Source organism: Urocitellus parryii, chromosome 1 (genome assembly GCF_045843805.1).
Source record: "Urocitellus parryii isolate mUroPar1 chromosome 1, mUroPar1.hap1, whole genome shotgun sequence".
Taxonomy (NCBI): domain Eukaryota; kingdom Metazoa; phylum Chordata; class Mammalia; order Rodentia; family Sciuridae; genus Urocitellus; species Urocitellus parryii.
Genome location: NC_135531.1, coordinates 161,392,391 through 161,417,762, shown reverse-complemented (window position 1 = coordinate 161,417,762; position 25,372 = coordinate 161,392,391). Strand labels below are relative to the sequence as shown.

General features: G+C 43.6%; 1 protein-coding gene and 1 pseudogene across 1 annotated transcript; one reads left to right on the top strand and one right to left on the bottom strand.

Moving 5' to 3' along the window:
• Positions 1 to 7,934: 7,934 nt before the first annotated feature.
• Positions 7,935 to 8,873, top strand: LOC144254576 (olfactory receptor 2L13-like). Its single transcript, XM_077797899.1, has one exon. It carries the CDS (start codon positions 7,935 to 7,937, stop codon positions 8,871 to 8,873), a length of 939 nt encoding a protein of 312 aa, XP_077654025.1.
• Positions 8,874 to 11,283: 2,410 nt separating this feature from the next.
• On the bottom strand, positions 11,284 to 12,009 carry LOC144256543 (olfactory receptor 2W3-like; annotated as a pseudogene).
• Positions 12,010 to 25,372: the final 13,363 nt, after the last annotated feature.

Sequence of the window (25,372 nt, the reverse complement as noted above, 5' to 3'; positions counted from 1 at the left end):
GTCACATATATACATCCAGTAATAATGTCGTTTTCATTCTACTAGCTTTCCTATCCCCACATCCCCTCCCCTTCCTCCCATCACTTCCCTCTACCTAATCTAGGGTAATGCTATTCTTCCCTAGTGGCTCCCCACCCCCCATCTTATTGTGAATTAGCATCCACATATTAGAGAAAATATTTGGCCTTTGGTTTTGTGAGATTGGCTTATTTTGCTTAGCATGATATTCTCCAACTCCATCCATTTACTGGCAAATGCCATAATTTTACTCTTCTTTAAAACTGAGTAATATTCCATTGAGTATATATACCACATTTTCTTTATCCATTCATCTTTTGAGGGACACCTAGGTTGATTCCATAGTCTAGCTACTGTGAATTGAACTGTAATAAACATTGATGTGGCTGCATCACTATAGTATTCTGATTTTAAGTCCTTTGGGTATAAACCAACGAGTGGGATAGCTGGGTCAAATGGTGCTTCCATTCCCAATTTTCTGAGGAATCTCCATCTGCTTTCTATAGTGGTTGCACCAATTTGCAGTCCCACCAGCAATATATGATTGTACCCTTTTCCTGAAAAAGAACCAAACAGATATCCTGGAAGTATAAAACCCAATAAATCAAATTAAGGGCTGGGGATGTGGCTCAAGCGGTAGCACGCTCGCCTGGCATGCGTGCGGCCCGGGTTCGATCCTCAGCACCACATACCAACAAAGATGTGTGTCCGCTGATAACTAAAAAATAAATATTAAAAAAAAATTCTCTCTCTCTCTCTCTCTCTCTCTCTCTCTCTCTCTCCCTCCTTCCCTCCCCTCACTCTCTCTTAAAAAATAAATAAATAAATCAAATTAAAAATTTTTGGAAGTATCACCGATAGATTAGATCACACTGAAGACAGATTCTCAGGCCTATAAGAGAAAACATATAAATTTGAAAATAAAGTTGACAACAAAGAAAATGTGTTAAGAGACCAGTTCCAAAATGTTCAACACTGAGATAGCATTAAGAGTCCAAATTTGAGAATTGTGGAGACTACTCCAAAATACAAACAAAATTATTGCATGAATTTCTCATTGAAATAAGATTTTAAATTTCCAAATCTTAGGAATGAAGTAGAAATACAAACACAAAAGGCATTTATAACCCCAAATAGGCAAGATTAAAAAAAAATCCTCTCCAAGACACACTTTGATTAAAATGCCTAATATATAGGATATGAATAGGTTTTTTTTAATTGCAAGAAAGAGTAGCAGGTCACTTTTTGAGGTAAGTCAATTAGAATTTCAACTGATTTCCCAGCCCAGAACCTAAAAGCCAAAACCTTTGGAATATTATATACCATGTCCTCAAAGAAAATGGGCACCAACCATCATTACTCCACCTCATAATGAGAAACTCCCTCCTCCACAGAAGAGGAAACTCAATCTAATATCAGAGTTTTCAATTTTACTTTGGTTTGAAGAACAGTATTAAATTACATGTACCCTCCAATGTACATGTATGAAGACATGAATTGGTATCAATTTATAAGCAACCAGAGATATGAAAAATTGTTCTGTATACATGTAATAAGAATTGTAATGTATTCTTCTGTCATTTTTTAAAAAAAACAATTATAAAAAAGACCAGAAGGAAAAAATTACATATACCCATACTTTTCCTATTTAAAAAAAATCATGTTTATACACCTGTGAGAAGAGTCCAGCTCAAAAACAATAGAAAGAGGAGATGAAGAGATGGGCCCCTTGCAAAGGTGGACAGGTGGATTGCTGCAAGAGCAGGGCCACTTCCAGCACTTTCCAGCCCATGGAAGGGGGCTGGAGTTCAGAGGAGGCTTGCATTACTAGATTTCAGAGAATAAGAACATACTGTGACATGCCAAAGACATAAATGTAAGGGTTTTGCTCCTAAGTTTGAATTTGGATCCATCAGTATGGCTTGTACTCTTCTTCTGTCATTTTCATTATTCCATATGGATTCTGTTGTCCTCAAAACAGGCAGGAAGTGGGGATTAGCTGGGTTGGAGTTTTGCCTGTAAATACAATAGGTACAACTCTGCATAAGGGGGAGACAGGAGATATCCACAAAAGATGACAATGGCAATAAAAAAATCTCTGTATGTTTATAACTGAAATCTGAAGCAATGGAGCTCATTTGTTAAGTTTTGTACTTCATCATATTTCCATATAATGAGTCACTGATATGTATGGGTACAACATCCTTAAGTTGTCTTCTGACATCTCCTCCTATGATAAGAATCTCCACATCACTGATAAGTACCCAAAACAACCTGAAATGTACCATTCTCTGGTTTGCCAATCTTTATTTTAGTAAGATAATAAGAGATTGTCATGTCTATCCATTCCTACTCTCGAAACAGACACTTTGCAGACATTGGGCATGCATATGTCCAGCTAGGTCACATAATGTCCCTCCAATGAGTTTTGTTTTAAAGATCTGGCAACAAACTAATGACTTATGAAATTGGCCTAACTCTGTCTCCTAATCAGAGTGGATCTGGCAGGCTGGACTCCTCTCTCTTACACCTAGTCCTCATTTTATCAAAAAACTTCTGAGTCTACTTTCCACTTTAGTCGAATTGCTGACTGCATTATATTTTTATGAACCAGCTGTCTACATCTCCTCAAATAGAGAAATTATCTTGTTATAGCATAATTTAATTTAGTTAGAAACACCAGCAATTTCCTCTGGAAACTGATCAGACTGTAGAAGGTAATTGTTCCTGCTGTAATATAACTGTTATCCCCTGAACACTTGTATGTGTTTTCTGCACCTTGTTGATCCTGAGGTCTCTCACTTACAAAACCAGAAGGTTTGGGTGAATATTACTAAATACCTCTTAGAGTTCTCCATCCTGTTTTAGAATAGCTGGGTTCAACCCCCCCTGAGACTAATTCTGGGCAGCAGGCCAGAGAAGGTTGGTGGATTTGCTCTAAGTTTGAGCTGAGTTCATCTCCAAATCAGCAGAGTCAGGTGAAATGGCCAAGGCTCCTGTCCCTGTGGGCTTGGACATTGGGGATCAATTAGAGGCAAAGGGAGAACATGTGAGGCTTGGTAGAGGAAGGTTCTGCACACCACCAGGTGCAGCAGCTCATTCTTCTGTCCCCTTTGTAGAACCCAAGTAAGTAAGTGTGTCGTGTCTTACTTTGTTTTCACTTGAACAAGGCAATAGCAAAGGAAGATGTGTGAGCAAAGCAATAATACAGGGAACACTCACAAGGTGAAGAGCTTTGTGATTTCAGCATCAAGACTTGGTGGAGGTGGGAGCAGTGAGCGCTGAATGTGTTGTGAGGATTCCTTCCTGGTGCCCTTTGGCTTCTCATATCAAGAGAGCTTGGTGAGATGCTGGGGCTGCTGCTCTGTGGCAGGACCAAGATGCTTACCTGGGCAGAGTATGAATATAGCATGGGGTTTAACTATTTTAAAGAATTCAATGGACTTTCAGCTGAGAATGTCATAGTTATGAAATTACTCCTCTCAAAGTACAAACGCAAGGACTTCAGACAAGGTGAGACAAGATGACATCATTGAACTGAGTTGATTTGGGTTAGGTTTAACTAAGAAAAATATATTGGAGATTGGTTTTCCTATCATGAGAAAACTGTCTCTGTTGCACAATGTATGGGCTATTTCATAACAATTGGAAAAGATAAGAATAACCCTAAAAAGATCAAATAGTCTCTCTGATATGCAGATGCTAACCCATAATAAGGAGTAAGGGAAGATTAGACAAAGGGGAATGAAGGGAATGGGTGGAGGATAGGAAAAGAAAAGATAGTGGAATGAATCTGACACAACTTTCCTTTGTATATACATGAATACATCACAGTGAATCCCACCATCATATACATCCACAAGACTGAGTTTCTAACTAGAATATGAGATATTCCAGGCTTGTATGATTCTATCAAAATGGATTCTACTGTTATGTATAAGTAAAAAGAACCCATAAACTAAAATAAAAACCTATGAACATGAGATGGTATAAACCTGTTAGGATTCTTCAAGGTGCTGCTCTTGAGAGGTGCAACCTTAGCTGAGGCAGTGATTACTCTGGGTCTGAGTCTTCTCAATGTTTAATGTATGTAAGGAAGAGTGGAGCTGGCACATATTCGGGACACTCTATGTGCTAGACACACAGAGTGTGTCTTATTTTCATTTCCATAGTTTTCATAAGAGATTTTTGACTTTAAGTTAGCTGAGGTCCAAACAATTTTCTTATTGTTCTTGGGCTGGCTGTCCATAATACTTTTAAAATTGGGTAATAGTTGTACCATTGCAAGGTAAACTCAGGGTTCAGCACTTGCTATCCTTACATGTATTAAGCCCTGTCTAATGAGGTTGTTTTTTTTTTTTTTCAACCCTGTATATTTGAGCAATGTGCCTTATAGGAAAATCAATTTAAACACTAATCTTAGACCTGTTTTGTAGCCATTGAACAATATTCTCTAAGGTATCATGTAACCAAGAGGGAGCTGTTTCATGGGATATTGATACATGAAATAATGTCCCTTACCCAATTTAGAAAGTTGTTGGCCATCAATGGAAATAGATCCCATGTTTAGCTCCAATGTTCCAGATCCTAAAAGCTTCAAATCTTAGGTGTATGGAGACTTGAAAATAACTATGATCATCAATTACTTGACAAAATTAAAAATTTCAATTTAGAAAAAAATATTGCAGGACTATTATCAACACATTTTTATGGCATCCGAAGCCGCAGAATGCCTTCCTTCAGAATGACTGGCCCAAGGATGTCATAAACGTACAGCAGACTGTGTGTTCAGGGATTGGCACTGCCAGGGCTGCTGGGCCCTTTCCTCCTCTGAAGTTAAACTTGGACTAAATTGAGGAATGAAGCAAGTACCCAAGGGTCTATCATGCCCTGATTTGAAGAGTGTGTATGTCAAAGATTGATTTATGAAATTATCTAGTCACATTTTCTTTGTTTGATCTATATTGCTAATTTAACCCTGAGGATCACATTTGGTTTAGTTAATCAGTGGATCTGCTAAGAGCCTGTGATGCAATAGCCCCTGAGAGGGGGACCAGAGACAGAGGATTCAATGTGTCCCACCCTGTTCCTAAGCAGCACACAGCTATGCTGATGTGCCCAGGCCTCAGGGGTCCCTGGCCTACTTGGTTTCCTTTGCTAAACCCATGGTAGCCCCAGCTGTCCTAATTGCCCACTGCCCAGTCTCTGCCCTGGGCTCCTCCTCTCAGCTCTCTCCTCAACCAGAGCCTCCAGTGTGAGCTCCAGAGGGGACCTGACCCCATGACACACCCACTGGCCTCTCTCCTGGTCCAGAGCACAGTCTGAGTCCTCCCCTCCCTACACACTTGCCCTGGGGCCTGGAGCTTCCAGAGCCCTGTTTTCTCTGCTGCTGCCCTGATGACCCAGGCAGGCCCCCTCCAGGGCTGGTCCTGTTCCTCAGTCTGTGCAGAGTGCTCCAGAGCCTGAGGCCTCCCACAGCAGCACCTCCTTGGAGTGGTGCTCAGTGCTGCTGCCCAGCTGATCCTCTGTCCTTCCTCCCTGCTCTATGGTTCTTTCCCTGATCCTCTGTCCTTCCTCCCTGCTCTATGGTTCTTTCCCATATGAATGGCTGGGTCACCTCAGAGCATGTATGAGCTACTGCTCTAATGTCTGTGTCACCCACTAAGGATTAAATCCAGGTTGTGAAATCTTTTGTATTTGAACTGCTAAAGCAAATCAACCCCAGCAGCACTGCCACAAAACAGAAGCAGTGAGCACATTTTGAAGGGATGAATGCATCTCAGTGCTGGGGACATCGTGGTTTTCTTTCTCTGTAGGCTCAGGAGATTTGTCTCTACGCCATGCTGGATGCCAGGGACCTGTGATCCCATCACTTCCTCAGGTGCAGTGATGCTCTACTCCTGTTGGCTTCCTATTGGTGCCTTTTCCACTCTCATTGCTTGTCAACCTGACAGCTCTCAAAATGTATCCCTTCTTTATGTTCCAAGCTTTCCTTTTCTATTTTATTTGTGTTTTGTACAGGTATATCAAGGAAACTGCTTTTAAGTTGTTAAGATGAAGAGTGCCAACAAACTATTAATTATGCTCTTTTCCTGTTAAAAACATTATTAATCCAAATTAACATCCACAACAGGAGGTGACATCATTGTTTCCTTGAGATGGAAGAGCAGAAACCTAAAGTGGAAAGTCTACTAAGACTTGACGCGCAAAGAAGTCAAACACATACCAGAAATATAAGGAGTGTGTCCATATTTTTCTATGAATATTTGGGAGGTTAAACAAGTGTTAAAACACAATTGTCAGCTGAGATGTTATAAAGAGAAGAAGAGAGGCTGTCAGGAGCTGGGGTACAATTGCACATTTCCGAGAAAAGGCCGCAGCATGAAAACTGCGGAAGGGAACTGGCTCATTTTTTTTAAATTTTGCTTTCTTAAAATTTCTCATTTTTGTTTTACTTTCCTGTCATAATCAAGTCTGAGGAGGGCAAGTACACACATGTATAAGCTACAATCAGTAGCTCCCTTTCCTTAGCTAGAGTCAGGAAGTGCCTCTGCTTAGGCTCCTTCCTAATGAACAGCTCAGTAGCAGAATCACCTCCTGCCTGCACCTTGGGAAACTAAACCACAGGAACAGAAGAAAGAAACATCCTCCCCAAGATCCATGTGCCTGACCTAGACTGATGTATGGAATTAGGCCTGAGCTTATGAAGGACAATAATAATTACACAAATTACTTTGGTAAATCATTCACCAGTTACTAACTGTTCTATCATGGAAAGACTAAAAATATGATGTCAAGTCTGAGTCCAGTAATACCTAAATTTGAGAATATTGTTCTTCACATCCATGAGTTCTTATTATTATCTGGGAAATGAAAACTTTAATGCAATAATTTGGATTTAAAAAATGTAGTAATGTGAAGAAAACTTCATTTAAATGTTGGCATCTCCAAGTTTCCTCTGTGTCTATGTGTGTATTCCATTAACCACATCCAGCTTGCATTTCTGTTACTGTTCTACTTCTAGCTTGCCACTGTGAATATAGAATGGAATTATCATATATTATTTATTCTGTCAATTTCATCATGTGTAATTTGCTTACTTGAAGAAAAGGATAACATATAAGAAATCCTACACGTTTGATATTAAGCTTGTAAAGTTTCCAGAGATGGAAACCTCATTAGGAAAGAGACAATATCCAAGGAACAAGTTACAGTTATGGTGGTCTTTTAGGGTCATGATACCTTCACAGTTTTAAAACAATGCTTTTGGATGGAGGCCCACTTTGAGGGCCAGCTGAGCAGCTTCTGTTTAGGAGGTGAACAGCACAGCTCTGGGAGAAGACTCTGGCTTACTCAGCTGCAGCAGTGCCAGTGGGGAGGGGAGAGCAGGCACTAAAGGTGTGGAGGAGGCGAGGTCACTGAGGATGCAGACTCAAGCACACAGGGCACTTCTGCGCCCCACAGGCCATGTCTGTGGTGAACCTGAGTGTTGAGTTGGGGAGCTGGGAAAGCAGGATCCTGGCTTCCTCCAGGGCTGAGCCTGGTGCATAGTCCTAGGAATGCTCCTACCCAGCAGAAACAGTTCCAGAGAGGGATATAACCACATTATGTAGTCACATTGTGTGTGTGGACAAGTACTATCATTATGTACAATTATAATGCAGCAATAAAAATATGGAAATCGAAACATATTAGCTACTGCTACACATAAAATTCATTATCCGAAGCATAAAGATACTTGTTTGAAAAAAATCCATTGAATTTAAGCTGCAGTGTTGTAGGAATAATAACAACTCACTCTAAAAAACACTAATAAACTTAATTTCTATTATTCTCCTTTCCTGTTTTACTATGATTATTACTTAGGTTTTTTTTTTTGTTGTTGTTCTTTAAAGGAAATTATAGAGTACATTTCCATGGAAAGATGGAATGAAACTTCAAATGATTTTACTTTATTGGGGTTGTTTCCTCAAAACCAAACTGGCCTACTTCTCTTGCTCCTGATCATCTTTGTGTTTGTTCTTGCCTGTTTGGGGAACTCAGGGATGACTGCCCTCATCTTCTTGGACCCACGGCTCCACACCCCCATGTACTTTCTCCTCAGCCAGCTCTCCCTCATGGATCTGATGTACATCTCCTCCACTGTCCCCAAGATGGCCATCAACTTCCTCTCTGGCCAGAAGAGCATCTCCTTCCTGGGCTGTGGTGTGCAAAGCTTCTTCTTCCTGACCATGGCCGGCTCAGAAGGTTTAATCCTGGCCTCCATGGCCTATGACCGCTTTGTGGCCATCTGCCACCCGCTCCATTACCCCATCCGCATGAGTAAAAGCATGTGTTTGAAGATGATCCTGGGGTCCTGGACATTGGGCTCCATCAATTCTGTATCACACACTTTTTATATCCTTCATCTTCCTTACTGCAGGTCTAGGGCCATCAATCACTTTTTCTGTGATGTCCCAGCCATGGTGAATCTGGCCTGTATGGACACCTGGGTCTATGAGTACATGGTGTTTGTGAGCACAGTTGTGTTTCTCCTCCTTCCTTTTCTTGGTATTACTGTTTCCTATGGACGGGTCCTTTACGCTGTCTTCCACATGCGCTCAAAAGAGGGAAGGAAAAAGGCCTTCACCACGTGCTCCACACATTTAACTGTGGTGACATTTTACTATGCTCCTTTTGTCTACACTTATCTCCGTCCCAAGACATTCCGCTCCCCAGCAGAGGATAAGATCCTTGCAGTCTTCTACACCATGCTCACCCCCATGCTCAATCCCATCATCTACAGCCTGAGGAACAAGGAGGTGCTGGGGGCCATGGGAAGAGTGTGGGGGATGTTCTCCCCCAGGAAGGAGTGAGCATGGCTGTCCCTACTCCTCTGTATGGCTTCTCTCCATGCAGACTGGAACACGCTGGATCATAGCTGACCAATAGGTGTATACTGAGATCTGTGTATGTAATTAGAGCTTTCTAGTGACACATATGTAAAACTAATTGAAATAATATATTGATAATTATAAATTGATATACTAACAATATCTTTAATTGAAAATGTTAAAATCCATTTAATATTAACAATGTAAATATTAATTACATATTATTTTGTATTATAGTAATTGCATATAAAATACATTATATGTTCTTACATCTGTTAGTCAATATAAAATATTTTATACTGATATTGAAAAGTTATCATGTCTACATGTGTCATGAAAAAATATTGTTGCTTGTATACTTTGTTTTTATTCTATTTTGTCAAATCCTGTGTGTAATTTATACTTATAGCCCACAGCTACTTGAACTGTAGAAACTTCAAGTGTTCCACAAACATGGGGCCAGTGTCCCCAAATCACAGGATTTCTGGGTGATTCAAAGTCTTTCCTTTAGGGAAAGATATGACATCTTTATTATATAATTCCTGGTCTTGAGACAAAGAATTGTACTCTGAAAAATAGCCATGCATTTCTTTTAAATGCCTTAAAATAGTAATTTATTTCCTTTAAATCTCAGTTATGGATATATGATACTCTAAGCAGCTCCTAGAACCCACTGTCACCCACATCTCTGATCATTCTCCTGGCATGTGCTATGTAAAGAGCATTCTATGCCCTGGGCAGATGCTGCACTTTTCCTTCACTTCCCTTTTCAAATTATTTGACCGGCAGCATCCATGATCCTTGACTCCACTAGGAGGTTCTCCTTGGCTCATATCACCAGTGCCTCCTCTGAGCAGCTCTTTGGGGTCTTCTTTCCCACCACCTGGGCAGTCAACACAGTGTGCCTCTCTCATGTGCATGGCTGTGCCCTCCCCAGCCTCACAGGCAGCTTGTGTCTGCAGGTATCAATGGGTCTCATGCTTTCTAATCTGCCTGCCTGGTCAGTTCCATGAGCCATCGGCCACATGCCCAGCTCCATCCTGGAGGTAACTCTCCATCCACGTTCTGTCCCATTTCACCAAACTGGAGCTTATGGGATTTACTAAGGTCACTTGACCTGGTGGTGTGGCATCAGCACAATCATCTGCTGTTTGACCAGGGACATCCTCTATTGTTCTATCTCATACATGTACTGGGGATGTTCTTGATGTATACACATCCAGCCTGACTGCTGGGTGTTTCTGAAGACTGTAGGGGCCATCAGATACCTTTCAGTATGTTTCTTTTCTGTCTTAATAGAAATTAATTTGCTTCATTCCTTTCAATTAAAAACCCTGGCTCATACAATTAGATTCAAATGTCAGTTTGAATGTAAGTAGAAAATATTATGGAAAACAAGAGCAGTAATTATACTAATGGAGGAGGAGAGAAACATTAAAATATTTAGGAAACAATAAGATTATAATTATAATTACTTAGATTGGTGGCAATTGGATGAAAGTGCTCATCCTAAGGCCCAAATGTCAAACTAGCCTTTGATTTTATTAACTCATTTTACTCATTTATTCATTCATTTTTTTTTTCTTTTGTTTTTTTTTTTTTGTACCAGAGAATGAACCCATGAGTGCTCAGCCACGGGGCCACAACACCAGCCCTCTTTCCTTTTTAATTTAGAGACAGGGTATAATGACATCCGATTTATAGAATACTTAGATTTACCTCTATGTCCGATACAATGTTGTAAATACTCAGTATTTAGTGGCTGATAAATCACCTACTCCTTGAAGTAATTGCTTCCTTAGGTTCTGAGACTTTTTAATAATCCTGACTAATGTTCCCACACAGAAGTTCATCTAGAAATGAACGTTTCCCTTATTTTAGTTATGGTTGCTGGGCATAGTTCTAGAGTACATATTTCAAAACCACGGGTATTTCTATAAATTGCTGAGAGTTCTGTGCCTCATTTTCTACACAATCTCATCTATTGATGACACTTTCAGTTGAATTCTATTGGCTTCATTGTGCCTTGAAATTCCAGGAATTCTGATGGGCTTTTCTGAATTCAATTTCATTATTTATTTATTTAAATGGTCTTTCACTTTCTGTATTTTTCTTCATTTGTTCTTTTGATCTTAATTTAGCTCATTAAATATATAAATAATTCTAGAGTCTTTATCTGGAATGTCATCCATTTCCATATCTGCAGGCTCCTTTCTTGGGGTGTTATAAATTTTGGGTGGAAACCTGGTTATTTCTTCATGTTTTCAGAGGTCTTGGACTTGTGATCTGTTGAGATGACTCCTGTTCCTTGTGTGTGTATGAGAGCCCTTTTGTGTGTAGTTATCTTTCACGTATTAAGTCCTGTGTTGTTAGAATCATTTAGCTTCACCACTCAGCCTGTGTTGAAGATTCTGTGTCTTCCTGAGGACGACTGGGTTCTGAACACAGCCCTGACGATGTGGCCATAGGAGACCAAGATGAAGACCAGGGGAGACAGCACGATGCCCATGGCCAGGATGAAGGCGATGCCCTCCACAGCAGCAGTGCTGATGCAGGCTGACCGGATCAGGGTGGGCATCTCACACAGGAAGTGGTCCACCTTGTTGTGCCCACATCGAGGTAGCCACAACGTCATTGGTGACATGATCAAATAATTGGCCATCCCACAGCCCCAGGCCACCAACACCAAGCCCAGGCAGAGCTGTGGATGGATAGGCAGAGTTGTAGTGCAGGGGCTTGCAGACAGCCACAGACCTGTCATAGGCCATGACGGCCAGCAGCAGACACTCCACTCCACCCAGGCCCAGGAACAGGAAGAGCTGGACCACACAGCCCACATAGCTGATGGTCTTGTCATGGCCACTCAGGTTGTAGAGCAGCTGGGGGATGGAGCTGGTGGTGAAGCTGAGGTCCAGGAAGGACAGGTGGGTGAGGAAGAAGTACATGGGCGTGTGGAGCCGGGGTCCAGCCAAGACACCAGGATGATGGTGCTGTTGCCCACCAGGGTCAGCAGGTAGGCTACCAGGATGACCACAAAGAGGACCCTCTCCAGGTGGGGGCGGTCAGAGAAACCCAGAAGGATGAAGTGGCCCTGGGTGCTGCGGTTGGTCCCATCCATCTCTACTACACCTGAGGAAAATGGAATTTGAAACAAAAAAAAAAAAGAAAAGAAAAGAAAAAGTAATTCCCAGCCCCTCTGCACCCCTGTTACATACTAAGAACATCTGGAACTTCTAGTGAAAACGTGCCTGTCCATGTGCATCGCTTACTGGGTTAACACCAGAAATCAACAGTGTTTATACATCAAGGGTAAAAAAAAATGTACTCAAAACAAAATGTAAAACCTAAATATCATTTAAAAAACAAACAGAAAGTTTGTGGGAATTAAAAATAAGCATATTCTTTTTTTTTTAAATAAAGGTAATGTGTCCATTTATAACTAAAAAACAAAAACACAACTCAGCGGGGACAGTGCCCTCACTTGCCACCGAACATGGGAAGACTCTGCTGAAGACATTGTTCTTTCATCGAGTCTTTCAAACACCATAAACCTAACCCACTTAGGTACAGATGGCAGCTGGAAGAGAGTCCTGAGAACATTAGTTTCCCTGGATGTGGAGGATGCTATTTTCAGTACTTTCTGAATATTAACTCATTCAGTTCCCACAATAACTCTGCAAGGTAGGAACTATTACTTCATTTCCAGTTTTTGGAGGTGAGGAGGAAGCTGGCCCAATTCTACATGGCTGGCATGTAGCAGGACTGGATTTGAACCCAGGCAGCTTGAACCCCCAAATGCATTGTCTGATCTTTTGGGAATCAAGCAGAATTGAGATGACCCATTAGGAATGTGTTGGAAATGGCTTAATAGCAAGCCTAGACTGCAAACTAAGTGCCTACAGGACCAGGCAGACCAATGTGAGTGAGGCTGGTAGGGAGAGGTCTGTGGGGTGGCTGTGGAAGAGTGTTTAGGCAACCCAGAGGCCTCCCCGAAAACTCCCTGAAATCAAACTTGCCTGTAAGCCATTTGGGACCCCTGGCTTAGAGCAGCTGTGACCTAAGTGCAGGGTATCTTGGCTGAACAGGTCCTGAGCAAGAAAGGCAAGCCACTAGGGCCCACTAGAGCTCATCAGCTTCTGGGTCACAGGAGGGGGAATGCCAAGGACAGATCATGGAAGTACCTGACCTCCTGTCTGTGTAGCAGCAAAGGGCATAAGAATCACTAGAGATGGAAGTGACAAGGGACAGGAAGAACTACCCAGTCAGAAATAGCCAAGAGCGACCTGTCCCTGGAGGCTTCAGAAATAGCCAAGAGCGACCTGTCCCTGGAGGCTTCAGAAATAGCCAAGAGCGACCTGTGTCCCCAGCGGTTACCATTGTCAGATATCACACTCCTAAGGCCTGGAGGTCTACTGAGTGTCTTCTGCTCCAGGGCTCCTCTAACAATGCAGGTTCTTCCATTCTAGGATGTTACCCTAAGTCAGGCCCTGATTCACTTGTTAACTCCAAGTCCTTTGCTATAAATTCCTCAGTTTGCTTTTTTGACTTGTTAAAAGGAGGGTGATATCGATTTTCAATTGGTTTTGGTGTACCAAAAATAAATAAACTGGGGCTGGGGATGTGGCTCAAGCGGTAGCCGTGCTTGCCTGGCATGCCTGCGGCCCGGGTTTGATCTTCAGCACCACATACAAACAAAGATGTTGTGTCCGCTGAAAACTAAAAAATAAAATATTAAAAAATTCTCTCTCTCTCTCTCTTTAAAAAAAATTTAAAAAAATAAATAAACTAATTAATTCTATATGGCTCAACTCTGAAACTGTGCTACCTAGATTATAAGAATAAATGGAAATGCTTGAAACATGAGAAAAATTCTGACCACCATGAACATAGTAGGAGCTTTCGTGAGTGCTTTGATGAATCAAGTGGTGGTTCTGGAGCCGGTGGGCAGGAACCTCCTGCACCCACTTCTAGCAGAGCCAGTTACATGGGAACAAGGTCAGGCAAAGCAGTTTTTCTAGGAAAATTCACATTCACCTCAGCTCCTCCAGTGTGTCCCCCCACCCCCCCTTCCCAGCGACTAGGATCCAGAACAGTCTTGTCCTGTTTTCAGCTGTGGATACAGAAGTGATTGCCCAAGGCCACTCTTCAGATTGGAAGTAAAAGAGCCGCTACGAAGAGGCGCTGGCCAAGCTCTCACTGCAGCCGGGGTTTTTTTTTTTTTTAATTATTTAATTTTAATTAACATCAATTTAATCAATTAAATGCATACAATAAAATAATTTAATCCATATAAACATAATTCATTACATGTATATAATTTAATTCAGTGATTATAAATTTAAATTTCAGCTTATATAATATTGGGCAAGAGAGATTTAGACACATAGATTTTTAAAAAATATTTTTCATTGTAAATGGATCTTTTTTAAAATTTTATTTATTTATTTATTTATATGTGGTGCTGAGGATTAAACCCAGGGCCTCACACATGCCAGGCAAGCCACTACCACTGAGCCACAACTCCAGCCCTAGACACAAACACACATCTTTGTTTTGTATATGGTGCTGAGGATCGAACCCGGGCCACACGCATGCCAGGCAAGCACGCTACCACTTGAGCCACATCCCCAGCCCTGCATATCCATTTTTATCTATAAATTATTTTATATTTAAAAATGCCTTATATTTTTCTTTTGAACTAAACTTGTGAAAAATCTATGCAGCCGGGTTTTGTGTACAGAAACAATTCCTTGGAGGGTGCCTGGAGCTGAATGGATGCGCTGCAGGTAGCCGGCGCTCTCCCAGTCCTTGGTGACGCATAATCCCTTCACTTCCCTTGAGAATAGCACAAAGTAGGGGATCGGGCGACAGCAGCCGAGGAGCCCTTCCTCCCAGTCTGTGAAGGGCGGCCGCAGGTCTGCGCGGCAGTAAAGGCAGCTGGCGCGGGTGTGTGTGTGGGGGGGGACAAAGAGTTGGGACGAGTAGTGAAGCCCCTAAGGTGGACGCGCGCCCATTCTGAGAGAGTCCACTTCCAGCCACTGGGGCGCCCTGCGGGCGGGCGGTAACCCTGTAGTGTCCTCCCCGCCGCATAGCTCTCAGGACTGGGGGCGACCGCTCGGGGAGGGGGCGCGGTGCCCCAGTGCTGTCCGGCAGCAGCCCCACGATTCTTCAGGCCAAAAGTCAGGGAACCCTAGTTCTCCCTAAAGGAAAAGTCGTTGGACAATGCCCAACAGGCCAGTGGCCAGGCTGGCACACGTGCACCGGGATGCGGGCTTGGCGCGTGCGGGGTGGGGGAAACGCAAGGAGGTCCAACTGGGCGGCGCCCCAGCCCTGCACACCCTTTCTCCTAGGGAAGCGCGTGATAAGCTCAGCAAAAGGGTCCTCGCGGTGGAGATGAGCCAGCTCGCCCAGGACCTAAGGAAACCGAGAAGGGCAACTCAATCCCTCTTTTCGCCTCGACTTCAAGCCCCGCAGGTCTTGGCATCCGTCCGTCCGCCACCTTCCCAAACTCCGGGTTTTCAAAATAAACATATTCTTAAAGAGAGAATATATTTTTAAGCACTATATTATGAACATTTTGCTAAAAATGGATCAAATTTTTTGAAGGTGAAAACATTTTCAAGATTTATGGAAATAATTTTTAGGGCAGAAAATTCCCTATTTTTCCTCTAGATCTGAACCCCCTGAATCAGGCTTCCCATGAACAAGCAGAGCTCATCTGTCCTCTTCCTCAGTCCAGGAGGAAAGTGGAGACTTTGTACCAGGGTCGGAGTCCCTCTTCTCTCTGTGAATGAGCATCCTGAGTGCACCTGAGGCTGGGTGGACGCCGTGGCAACTTTCGTCATCACTAATCTTTAGGAGAGGTTGGCTCCTGCCAGACTCCTCAAAGAAAGGAAAAGAAGAAGGAAGGAAGGAAGGAGGAGAGAAGGAAGGAGGAAAGAAGAAAGGAAGGAGAAAGGGAGGGAGGGAGGGAGGGAGAAGGAAAGAAGGGAGGGAGGAGGGAGGAGAGAGGAATAAAGGAAGAAAGGGAGGGAGGGAGGAAGGAAGAAGGAAGGAAGGAGGAGAGAAGGAAGGAAGGAGAAAGGAAGGGAGGGAGGGAGGAGAAAGGAAGGGAGGGAGGGAGGGAGGAGAGAAGAAAGGAAGGAGACAGGAAGGAAGGGAGGGAGGGAGGAAGGAAGGAGGAAGAAGGAAGGAGGAGAGAAGAAAGGAAGGAAAGACAAAAGAAAAGGAAAAGAGAGGAGAGGGAGGGATTCAGCTCCACATTTTGGCTTTTCCACATTATGGCCCTTCATCACCAAGACTGATGTGAGTTTTCCTGCCTGTCTGATTCCTCCAGGGTCTGTGATTTCAGTCACCCTGTAAGAGGCTGAGTCTGAGGATTTGGTGTCTAACCCAGGCTTATGATGGGATACTGTTCTATCGTAGCAGGTGCCATGTGACTCTCTTCTGGAGTTGCCCCCAATCTCCTTTTGAGACAGTTTTGGAAGATAGAGATTACGGTCATTTCATCCTAGGTCTCTAGTACCTGTGTTCAGCTTGAGAACTTTGCATTTTAACTAATTAATGAAGTGGTTACTGACTTCCCTATGGACCCAGAGGGAGGAATATTTTAGCCAGATTTTGGGGGGTTTGGTGATCACTAAATGTTTATAAGCAGGTCTCAGACAGACATTAAGGAGATAAGCCTGTCCCTTTTCCACCTCCTATTAGAATGAAGAAGTGTGCCCTTGGCAGAGGGGACTGACCCTCTTGTGCCTCTTTTCCTTCCATTGCTGCAGGTTCCTTGATTGTGGAACAAACTTCACTTCCGTTTTCCCACTCTTTGTATCATTTGCCTCCTAAGACTCCATCTATTGTCCAGGTAGTAGTAGGTCAACTTCAGTCCATAAAACGCCACCTTGAAATCCCAAAGAACTTAAGGTGCTATGATTGCTTCTTAAATTAATGATAACATTTTCAAATATTTGAAATTTAAAGGCTTATATAAACCAAAATTTTAGACCTCATGCTACCAGGACTAAGCAAGACACAGATCTTTTCACTGCACTAAGAACTATAACCCCAGTGGGAGGTCAGAGAGGAGCTGGTGCTTCACCCTGGGGAGTTTCCCACTTCCCTGTGTATCCACAGTGCACACCTCAGCTGACTGTGCCTGCCTGTGCATTACCTGGACCACAGCCTGGATTTATGCTGAGTGTCCCCTCTGCTCTTCCCTCCTCCTCTAGTTCCCCCACTTCTTCCATTTCCCTACCATTGTCCGTGACCTTCAGTCCTCTGCTGAATTACTACTCTTCCCCTACAACGTTCAAATGTTTCCCTTTGCTCACCTCCTGATGAATCCCCAGCTGCCTTTGCCTGCTTTCCAAGAACCCTGCCGTGTGCACGGGTTTGCTTCCAAACCATTCCCTCATCAATGGCCTATGTGTCTTCTGTCCCAACTTCTACTCTCCAGGGCTGAGAATTTTCCAAGCTCCATGGCCTGCATGTGGCCATTTGCAGCGTACAAGCCTGCCTGGCCCTCAGCCCTGGGAACATTCTTCATAATGTCCTTCAGATTCACCCTCCTCTGTGCAGCTCCTAGGACTGCTCAGATTGCTTGCACTGACCCTGCTTTGGCAGCCTTGGTCTCCACCTGTCCCCTGGGCCTCCCTTCTTCCTACACACCCTCTGTCCCTACACCTAGGCATTGATTTCCCTGCACACTATCTCTCATTCTAGCCTGAGGTTTTATTCTGTGGAGGTCGCTGAGCCCAAGAGGATGTCTGGTTCTCCCTCCTGCACTGGAATCAGGCACCCACGTAGCAGATGTGCAGTAGGTAGTGCCAATAGGTATGACCAGCACAGAGCAGGTCAGTGGCAGGAGCTCTGCCCACCCCCTCAGGACCTGGCTGTGAGGGCCATTTACTCCTTGCAGAAAACAGCACTGTTCCTCACCCTGCTCTAGAGCACAGTGACTCCGTGGGATCCTGGCGCCTGGTGCCCACCACATCAATGCCAATGCTGGCGGTGTGTTCACATCACTCCAACATTCAGTTCTCATACCTCACCCTTGGTCTTCCTCACATCCAGATTTCCTACCACAGCCTGTGTTGGGCTGAGGCTGATGACCGAGTGTTTTCTGTTTCCTGTCTGGGTTGGGTTTCTTCTTTCCCATCCTATCTCTACACCCAGTTTACTTCAAATTCAGATGAAAGTGTTCTCTGCTGGGTACTGCCCTTCATTAACTTACTGCAGTTCAGTATCTTCTTTGCCCCCTGGGCCATTGATATGAACGAATTTTGTCCATTCTCTTTATATCGATATGCATATCCTTGCCTATTATTTTATTTGAAGAGTAGCTCAAAGTGTATTTTCTATAGCCTGTGTTCTTTGATTAACTAGCAGAAATGAATTCCAGACAGTTGGCTGTGCATGGTTTCCCTGCTGTGGGACTCTGAGTAGGTCTGTGTGTGGCACGCACTCTGCAGGTGTGCACAGCATCACTCTATTAAATTCTCTAAGAACAGAGGCCATGCCTCTCCTTTGGCATTACCTGCACACTCTGGATGGTTCAAGGAGGTCGGTAGTCAGCATGCTAATGCACAGAAGAAGGAGTGAAGAATCAGCAGAAAGGTTAGGTACATACCCTGCTCACCATTCCTGGTGGCATGTCATGTTATCAAGGCAGCTGAGGTTGGCTGGTTGTGGAAGAAGGAAGAGGGGTGGTCTGACTCCAGCAAAGCCCTCTGCCCTGTGATTTCCGATGCCCCTTTGTTTTCTCGCTCTTTCTCCAGAATAGGCCCAGCCTGAGCTGGTGGGAATGACTCTCCTGTGCCACAAAGCAGCAGAGACACCAGGAGAGAAAGAGGTAGGGACCCTGGAGCTTTCCCTCGCCTACTGGACTCCAGCTCCAGTGGGCCTCAGTGGCCCTGAGGACAAGGGTTTTGTGAAGCTGACATCAGAGGGATCCTCAGAGACAGTGGGAAGAGGACCCAGAGTAACAGGGCTTGGTACTCCAGGGCATTCACATTCCCCATGGGATCCCTGGGCTCAAGGGAGGGACAGAGGAGAAATTACAGGGAATCAGTCACACTTCTGTTTTGTACAACCACGTTTTTCCTCTGGCCTGTGACAGAAAACAAGAAAACCAGAGTTGTATATTTTTTCCCCTTGATAAGGAATGTCCTCATCAGCTTCTTTAAACCAAAAATGTAGAGTAATCTGTAATTTTCATAATTGTTTTTAATACCTGGAATTGAACTCAGGGGCACTGAATCACAGAGCCACACTCCCAGCCCTACTTTGTATTTTATTTAGAGACAGGGTCTCATTGGGGTGCTTAGAACTTTGCTGTTGCTGAGGCTGGCTTTGAACTCTCAATCCTCCTGTCTCAGCCTCCCCAGCTGCTAGTTTTATAGACATGTGCCAGCACACCCAGCCTCCAGTGGTATTTTATTGTCACAAGCCTTGCAACCCACACCTGTGGGCAAAGAGGTGAGAACAATGCTTCCTCATCTCCACTTTCTTACTATGCCCAGGGCAGAAGAAGGCTCCCCTGAGTCTTCCCATGGACTCACATGGGCACCAGCAGGCATGTTCTCTGGGGAGCAGCATGAATTCTTGAGGCTAATTTCTTCCCGAAATGAAACAGTAAAGTCAGCCCACATCTGTAGTTTAATTAACACAGAGATTCAGAAGTTCACTAGGAAATGTTACTTAAAAACTTATTTATGTAAGTATATTCCTAATTCATTAATACGAGTTTGTGGCAACAAAAAAAAATAAATAAGTAAATAAAGAGATTTGCCAGTGGGATTGCATCAATTTCATGAAAATGAAATCATCAAATACATTTCTCAAATAAAACCAGGCAGAAAAATCAATCAAAATCTTCAATTTGGCCAGGCACTCTAGTCCTGCCTGTAATCCCAGCTACAAGGCTGAGTGACACAGAAGGATCACAAGTTCCAGGCCAGCTTCAGCAACTTAGCAAGACCTTGTCTCAAAATAAAAAGGTCTGGGTATGTGGCTCAGTGGTGGACCAACCCTGGGTCCAGTGCCCAGTACTGCTTGCAACAAAAACTAACAAATCACCTTGCAATTCCTATGCTTCCAAGCAAACAGAAGACTCTTGGCTGTCTTTTCCTGCTCAGTTCAACAGACAGGCTGCACCAGGAGACACAGAGAACACAAGAAACAGAAAACACTCTAATTGTTGGAAGCAACTAGAGGAAGAAGCAGAGGGCTTAATGAGTCCCAGGGCTCCCAGTTCTGTCCCAGGAGACTGAGGGCAAGTTCGTGCTCTAAACTTGTTGAGCACATTCTCTCCAAAACAGGGATCTTGCTGCAGTTCCTCTGTGTAGGTCCCCAGACACCGTCTGTCCATGCTCTGAGCACTGAGCTTCCCACACTAGATGTGACTGGATCATTTAGTCATTTAAGTCTTAGTGTCTGCAATGGCTCCCTCTTCTTCCCCTTGGTAGATCCGAGAGCAGAGTTCTAGAACACAACTTAGAAATACTGAAATTTATTCTTATTTCTCTAATATTACAGCAAGAAGAATAATAAATACGTCACATAAAAAAACTAAAATTGTATCAAAAAGAAAAGAAATACTGCTACAGACAGGAAACCAGCAGAATATGCAAAAATGGAGAGTTGGATATTCCCAATAGAGGATTCAGTGCTTATAAATCACTGGAATAAAACGTATAAGGCCACACAAATGTGGGTTGGGAATAAATTATTCCATACTCTTTAGAGCAGAGAGAAGGCATTTCAAGTTACTGATCATGCACAAACATATTTCACTACAATCATACCTTGAGAGTGCGAAATTTAGAGAATAACTATTGCCTAACTTATCTGCACCTCAGAAAAGTCACCCATCAGGTTGTATATGAGTCTAGACTGACATCTGTGTCTGCTGGGGTCAGCTGGGCCTGCTCTGCCCTGGTAGACCTCCTCCACGCCACAGGCACAGCCCCATCTCAGCTCCCAGACCTTCCCGGCTGCTTGTTGGACCTGCAGCCCTTTAACTCACATCTTCTTCCCTCATATTTTTTATTTTTACAGAAACACAGAGTCTTTTACTAGAGAAGTTAAACTTTTATGACCTTAAAAATATTTATTTTAGCCTCTGTGTGAATGACATTTGGGTTATCGACAATAATCTACTTTGAAAATCTCCAATTTGAATTTGTTGGTGAGAAACTGAAAGCCATTGAACTTCTGGTCCTTTTAGCCTCTGCAGAAGCTTATGGAGAAATTGCTTTCCTTGCATATTATGAATAGTAAACCATCTTCATCACCTTGCCGTGGTCTCAGAAAGCCCATTAATGTGGTAATACCTGACTTTCAGATGGTAAACGCTGTCAATCAACTGATCCCATTAGTGATTCCTTTCCTCTATTTTCTAATTTTTTAAAAATATTTATTTTTTTTTTAGGTGTAGATGGACCCAACACAATGCTTTATTTTTATGTGGTGCTGAGGATCGAAACTGGGTCCCACTCGTGCTGGGCGAGCACTCTGCCGCTGAGCCATAATCCCAGCCCCAACTTTTAAGACTACTGTTATTATTTAGTGTTCCATCTTCTGTATCAATTTTCTGTTTTTTTCCTCTTATTTTCATTTCTTTCTGATTATAGATTGCTTGTTGGACTATTTCCTCACTGATCATCTAGCCCTTCTGTTGGGTTTCTTACCATATTTTCAATTAGCAGGAATATATTTTACTTTATTGAGTGAATATCTCTGCACAGCATATTTTTATTTTGGCACATATGCTCTCTAATACATCTTGAAATTGGCTTCCTGAGGTCAGTTCTCCTTCCCACCCTCTGTGTGCGTCTTTCCTTTCCCTTGCTTGGCTTTGCTGTTTGCTGTTGCTGTTTGGGGCCAGTTTTATGAGCACAAAGTGCCTCTCACATCGCTGGCCCTTGCTTCCCTGCTCTCACATGCCAGGGAGCCTCCTTCAAAGTTGTGAGGAGCAGCAAGACCTTTTCACAGACAGCTACATGGTATGTGTCAAGTGTGGATTCCCCCTTGATGTTGAAAATTTAAGAATACTGCTGTCTGGGCTGTCCTACCTGAAGGCCTTAGTCAGCCATCTCCAGTCTGCTCTCCGGGGCTCTCAGCTTGGCAGTCCGTATTGCTGTCACACTGAGGGGTGAACCAGTCTCCAACTCAGGACCTCAGGACAGCACTCCTCTGCTGGTGGCTCCGCACCATGGCCATGCCTGGGTCACCCAGTGAAGAGACCTCCCACTAAAACTCCCAAGGAGAAGTGGGGGGCTTCCACAGCACACTGTAGCTACCTACGTCCACATTTCTTCATGCATTCTCCAAAATAAAAACAATGAAAATGAAAGCAATCAAAACCACCCGAATTTTATGATGGCAAAGAAATAATTTTTAAAAATTTTTTTGTTTGTTTTCATTGGTTCTACATGACAGTAGGATGCATTTATGCACTTTGATATATCATACATAGATGGGATATAATTTCTCATTTTTCTGAGTGTACACGTTGCAGAATCACATTGGTCTTGCAGTCACATATATACATACAGTAATAATGTCTGTTTCATTCTACTATCTTTCCTATCACTACATCTCTTCCCCTCCCCTCCCCTCCCTTCACTTCCCTCTATCTAATCTAAGGTAACACTATTCTTCCCTAATGCCTTATTGTGAATCAGTATCCACATATTAGAGAGAATATTCAGCCTTCAGTTTTTTGGGATTGGCTTATTTTGATATACTCCAACTCCATCCATTTACTGGGAAGTGCCATAATTTCATTCTTCTTTAAAGTTAAGTAATATTCCATTGAATACCACATTTTCTTTATCCATTTCATCTATTGAAGGGCACCTAGGTTGGTTCCATAGTTTAGCTATTATGAATTGAGCTGCTATAAATATTGATGTGGCTGCATTACAGTAATTGCTAGTTTTAAGTCCTTTGGGTATAAACGGAGGAATGGAATAGCTGGGTCAATGGTGGTTCCATTACAAGTTTTCTGAGGAATCTCCATACTGCTTTCCATAGTGGTTGCACCAAATTGCAGTCCCACCCAGCAATATATGAGTGCACCTTTTTCCCCACATCTCACCATCATTTATTGTTGCCTGTATTCTTGATGATCTCCATTCTGACAGGAGATGAAATTTTAGTGTAATTTTGATTTGCATTTCTCTAATTGCTAGAGAAGTTGAACAATTTTTCATATATTTGTTGATCAATTGTGTTTCTTCTTTTGTGAAGTGTCTGTTCAGTTCGTTAGCCCATTTATTGATTGAGTTATTTGTGGGTTTTGGTGTTAAGTTTTTTGAGTTCATTATATATCCTAGAAATTAATGCTTTATGGGAGGTGCACATGGTGAAGAACAATGTCCACTTTGGGAATGACCCTAGAACTGAATCCGAGTCAGAAGACAAAGAGCACTGTGGGTCACCATGCAGAGTGGGCACAGTTATAGTTGCCCTTTCGAAAGAAGACCCAGCAGGAGAGAAGAACTGGGGTGAAGTCTGGGACCTGTCCATTAACACCTTGGCTGCAGGAAGTAGAGAAAAGTTTATATGTTATAAATATGTTATATGTTATAAATATATGCTGTAAAATGTGAATTCATAATACTACAGCAGAAACTGAGCAAAAGCCCCCACCCCAAAAGAAACCCAAGCAGCCATCAAAACCCAACATAGCCCATAAGCAAAGGTGACGGCCTGTTGAGCACCCTCTTCTGCAGATAGGAAGTGATTGCTATGACAGAAGCTCATCTCACACCCTGAGCAGGTTTCCTTCTCCATGCCCTTCCACCAAGGTGATGCTCTGCCCCACCTAAGACCCACCCAGAGCAGTGGCATTGGCTGACCATGGACTAAATCTCTGAAACCATGAGCCAAGATTGACTTTTGCTCCTCTAAGCAGTTCTTGCCAGGTATTTTGGTCTCAGCATCAAGTTAACAGAGTAGACTCAGTAAACCTTCAGACTGGGGTTGACCAGGGTGTATCTAGAAACACAGATGAGTGCCCTCTGCATGCTGGAGTGAGGGACAGTGGCTGTGTCAGGACTGCACAAGGGGAATGGAATTGGGGACAATCAGCTGTGCTAGAGGAGGCCTTCAGAAGCCTACAGCGTTGGCAGACCCTTCCAAGTGGGTGCCTTGATGTTGGGGCTCACCACATCCCACCCTAAATTACGACTCTAAAGACCAAAGTAGGCCCCCAATATGCCCGCTGGCCTATTGATTCCAAGGTCGTTCTTTTGAGCAGGCACAGGAGTGGCTCTGAAGAACCCTGTTTGGGGAGGAAATTGTATCAGTGAAGGTGTCTTCCAGGAAGAGGGCTGCACCCCACAGTGCTGGCACTCGCAGACCTATCAGCACAGCAAGGCCACCCTCATTCCCTGGATTGCTCCCTTCCCTCCACCATGCCAGACGCCCACACCCTTTCTGTAGCTCAAGAGGCTCTGCCATCTCAGTTACCTGGCCATTCTCTAGGTCTCCACATGAGGGCGACTCCCACGCACATGCAAGTCACTGAATAGCTTTTCTCCCTTAATCTGTCTCTCTTTGGTGGTGCTGGGGATTGAAAACCAGGGCCTTGTGCAGTTGAGGGAAGCCCTCTACCAACTGAGCTATATCCCAGCCCGCTCCCTTAATCTCTGTATGCCAGTTTAATTCCCCAGTCGGCCTAGAGGACCCTGGAGCTGGAGGGTTTCCTTCCCAGCACCTCCAGAGGCCTCTCTCTCTCTCACCCCTGCAGTCTCTTCTTGCGCTCTGTGCTGTACTGGGGTCCAGAAGGCTTCATCCAGTTTCCTGAGTTTAGAACCCTGTCCTTGATTCGGTGGGACGGTTTTCTACACTCCGCAGTGAGCAGAGTGCCCCCTGCTGGCCATCCTGCGTATGGCCTCTGATTTACGGTGGTACTCCCGGGTGTGTCATCTGAAATCCCCAGGAGCATATGTAAGATAGCCCTGGCTCCTGGACTGTCCCATATCTGTGTCGGTGCATTTGCTGCTGTACGTTGCTTTCAGGGAAAACAGGCGTTTCTGTTGATATCCCTTTACTAGTGAATCTACCCGTACTGATATCTTCCTTTCCCAAAGATCATTGTTAAAGGTTGTCAGTAAACTATTCCTCCATGAAGTTTAAAAATGTCAATAAATAATAAAGGGCCACTTTAAGAGATACTGCATTTCTCCCCCTTCCAGCTGCTCATCATTCCAGCTGGCATATTTTCTCCATGGTCTCTGGGAGAAGGCTCTTTCAGTTTTACATTATTGTGATGTTTTTGCTGAGAAGAATCATTCAGTGATAGGAATTAATATGAAGTAGAAAAACAATAGATAAGGACCACTGTGCTGGGCCTTCCGGCTGAGGCCTGAGAGGGACTGGGCTCAGCTCTGAGTGCAGCAAGTGGCGATGGAGTGGTGCAGGATCTGTAGGGAAGGTGGCTAAATCCAAGCACCAGCCTAAGGGACCTCTGGCTA

What these genes read in the sequence shown, in the direction of transcription:
- LOC144254576 (XM_077797899.1), top strand. Translation starts at nt 7,935, where the DNA reads ATGGAAAGATGGAATGAAACTTCAAATGATTTTACTTTATTGGGGTTG.